Source organism: Moschus berezovskii, chromosome 20 (genome assembly GCF_049115385.1).
Source record: "Moschus berezovskii isolate FMDL1 chromosome 20, NW_MosBer_1.0, whole genome shotgun sequence".
NCBI lineage: Eukaryota > Metazoa > Chordata > Mammalia > Artiodactyla > Moschidae > Moschus > Moschus berezovskii.
The window spans coordinates 53,600,666-53,603,151 of NC_142479.1; the positions used below are offsets into that span (position 1 = coordinate 53,600,666).

The 2,486-nt window shown below is 48.9% G+C and overlaps 1 protein-coding gene across 1 annotated transcript; it reads right to left on the reverse strand.

Annotated features, from left to right (window-relative positions):
- Window positions 1-301: 301 nt before the first annotated feature.
- Window positions 302-619, reverse strand: KRTAP17-1 (keratin associated protein 17-1). The gene has a single exon (XM_055397355.1). The coding sequence runs from the start codon at window positions 617-619 to the stop codon at window positions 302-304; it is 318 nt and encodes a 105-aa protein (XP_055253330.1).
- Between the last annotated feature and the right edge of the window lie 1,867 nt (window positions 620-2,486).

Genomic DNA, 2,486 nt, shown 5'->3' on the forward strand with positions numbered 1-2,486 from the left:
ACCTTGAATAAGATGCTCTTTCAACTTCATGAAAAAAAAAAGTCTTAGGGGTTCACCCTTCGAGCTTCGGGTACCACTGTGGGTGGGACCCAGGTTTCACTTCTTATCAGCATGTGGCTTTTGTTCTCAGCGCCTTGAAAAGCCAGGGCAGGCTTTGGAGAACAAGCCTTCAGCTACAGGTTAACACGAGAGGCAGGACACCGTCTCGAGGGGCGGGGAAGGTCCTGGACACAAGGGGGTCTCCACCTGGAGCAGGTGGAGGTTCTCCATTGGGCTGCCTCAATGGCGGGAGGAAAGGTCTTCATTTGGTCTCGCAGACAGGCGTGGGCTGGCAGCACACGGGGCCGCAGCACCCAGAGGGGCCGCAGCAACTGGATCCACAGCAGCTCCCGCAGCAGCTCCCGCAACCTCCGCAGCCCCCGCCGCCCCCGCAGCCAGATCCGCAGCAGGAGGACCCGCAGCAGCTGCCCCCGCAGCCTCCGCAACCCGAGCCACAGCCACAGCAGGAACCACAGCAGGAACCGCAGCAGCCGCAGCAGGAGGGCTGGCAGCAGCACACTTCACAGCAGTCTTGCTCTTCAGCACAGCAGGCGAAGCAGTCCCCTGGGCAGCACCCCATGGTCCCCGCCGGTCAGGTCGCAGGTCAGGAACGCGACCAGAGTTCCCCAAGTCTGATGGTCGCCAACCCGACAGCAGCTTTTATATCCCCTCCTGGAGGGTGTTGGCAGGAGGGACAGGATGTTGTCTTTGTTATTATTTATGCCAGTTCTCATATGAACGTCTCATTAGCTGCCTGTTTATTTTCCAGCCCGGAGTGCCTCAACTCATAAAATAGCCCCACTCGTCCCAAGTGCTGTTTGTCCAAAGGGTAAAAATACATCTTGGAAAAGACCTGTGATCATGCCAAGCAGAGGCCAGTTGTCATTAGCCCAGGTTGGAGAGAGGAAGGGAAGCGGGCTCCAGACTCTGGTTCTGGAATGGGTGCTACCTTTCCACATCGGCTCTAGAGGCAAGTTGGCAGTGAACCTTCTTGTCATGGATGCTGGTCCTGGAAAACCAGAACTAAAAGTTGGATGTCCTCTGCCTTCTGCCTTAGACAGAGGCTGGTAGGGTGGTCTGTCTTGTGGCTCCCCCCAGGTACAAAGGGCATCCTCATCCTGGTCCATGTGACCAAGGCAAATATTTGTGTCTGTGTGTGGTATGTGGCATGTGCCACAGGTTTGTTTGGGCTTGGTGAGTGAGCATCAATCACCAGTCATGACTTCCCTATGAAATGGAGAGACACTCATCATAAAACTGTGAGAGGTTGGGAGCCAAATTCTCAGGGAACTGAACATTCACACTTCTTCTCTCTAAATGGGCTGGAAGAGCAGTGGTCAGAGCCTGCAGCCCTCCTGCCCCAGCCCTTTCCTTGATAGAAGCAGGTGGTAGTGGTGGTGGTGGTGAAGATGGAGGAGGAGGAAGAGGTGGGGAGGAAGAGGAAGGGAGGGAAGAAGGAAAAGAAGGAGTGAGGGAGGCAGGGAAAGAGGAAGGAGAGCATTGAATATCCAAAACATTCCATTAAAATGCAAGTGTTGCACACTTAAGAGCTCCAACTTTATTGACCATCTGGCAGAATGAGGGATTAGCACACAAAACATCAAGAGTATCATCCCAAGCAATACAATTCCTTTAGAAAGCAACTAGAACCCACAGAGGATTCTGGTCCATGTGTTAAATTCTGAGATGAGTCAAAATTCCTGTCTCCATCTTGGGTTTTGGTACCTTGTCATCCTCTTGGAATGGTAAAGGGAGCCTGGTGCCTGAAGATTCTGTGTGGCAACACGTTCATGGTGGGCATCCTCAAAAAGGTACATGGTCCTCTCTTATTCTCAGCCACAATCCTCCCTCTGATGGCACAGCTGAAATATTTGAGTTCTCCGTGTTCTGCATGAATTCTGCACCCACCACCCCCTTCAAGAGGCCCAAGATCTTCTCTGTCTTCCCACCCAGTTTACTCCACCTCCAAAAATCTGTTGTGGATTGCATAAGCTAAGCATTGACTTGAGTCATTCTCTCTGCCTTCACACAGTAAGAACCCTGCTCCACTGATGCCCAAGTGAAGAGGTACGAGCAGTGTTGAAAGAAATTGCAGAAGAAAGATAAAACCAGTGAATACCTCAAGGTTTCCTCCTAACACATATTTTTTAAAAATTGAACTCAAACTATGTAAATTGATTCTTACACTGAATATTGTGCTTAACCTGTGAAAATGCTCATGAATATGTAGATTATTAACTATTATGAAAATTTGAAAATTTACATCTTCAAGTTGATGTAAACCTTCCCTATTGTTGAATATCTAAACTATTTACAACTTTCCAATGTTAAAAGCAAAACACTGAGGTGAATTTCCTTAAATGTGAGTCTTTATGCGTTTTTCTATTATCTTTCTATAGTAAATTCCTAGAAATAAAATTACTATATCTTCAGCATGTTAATAATAT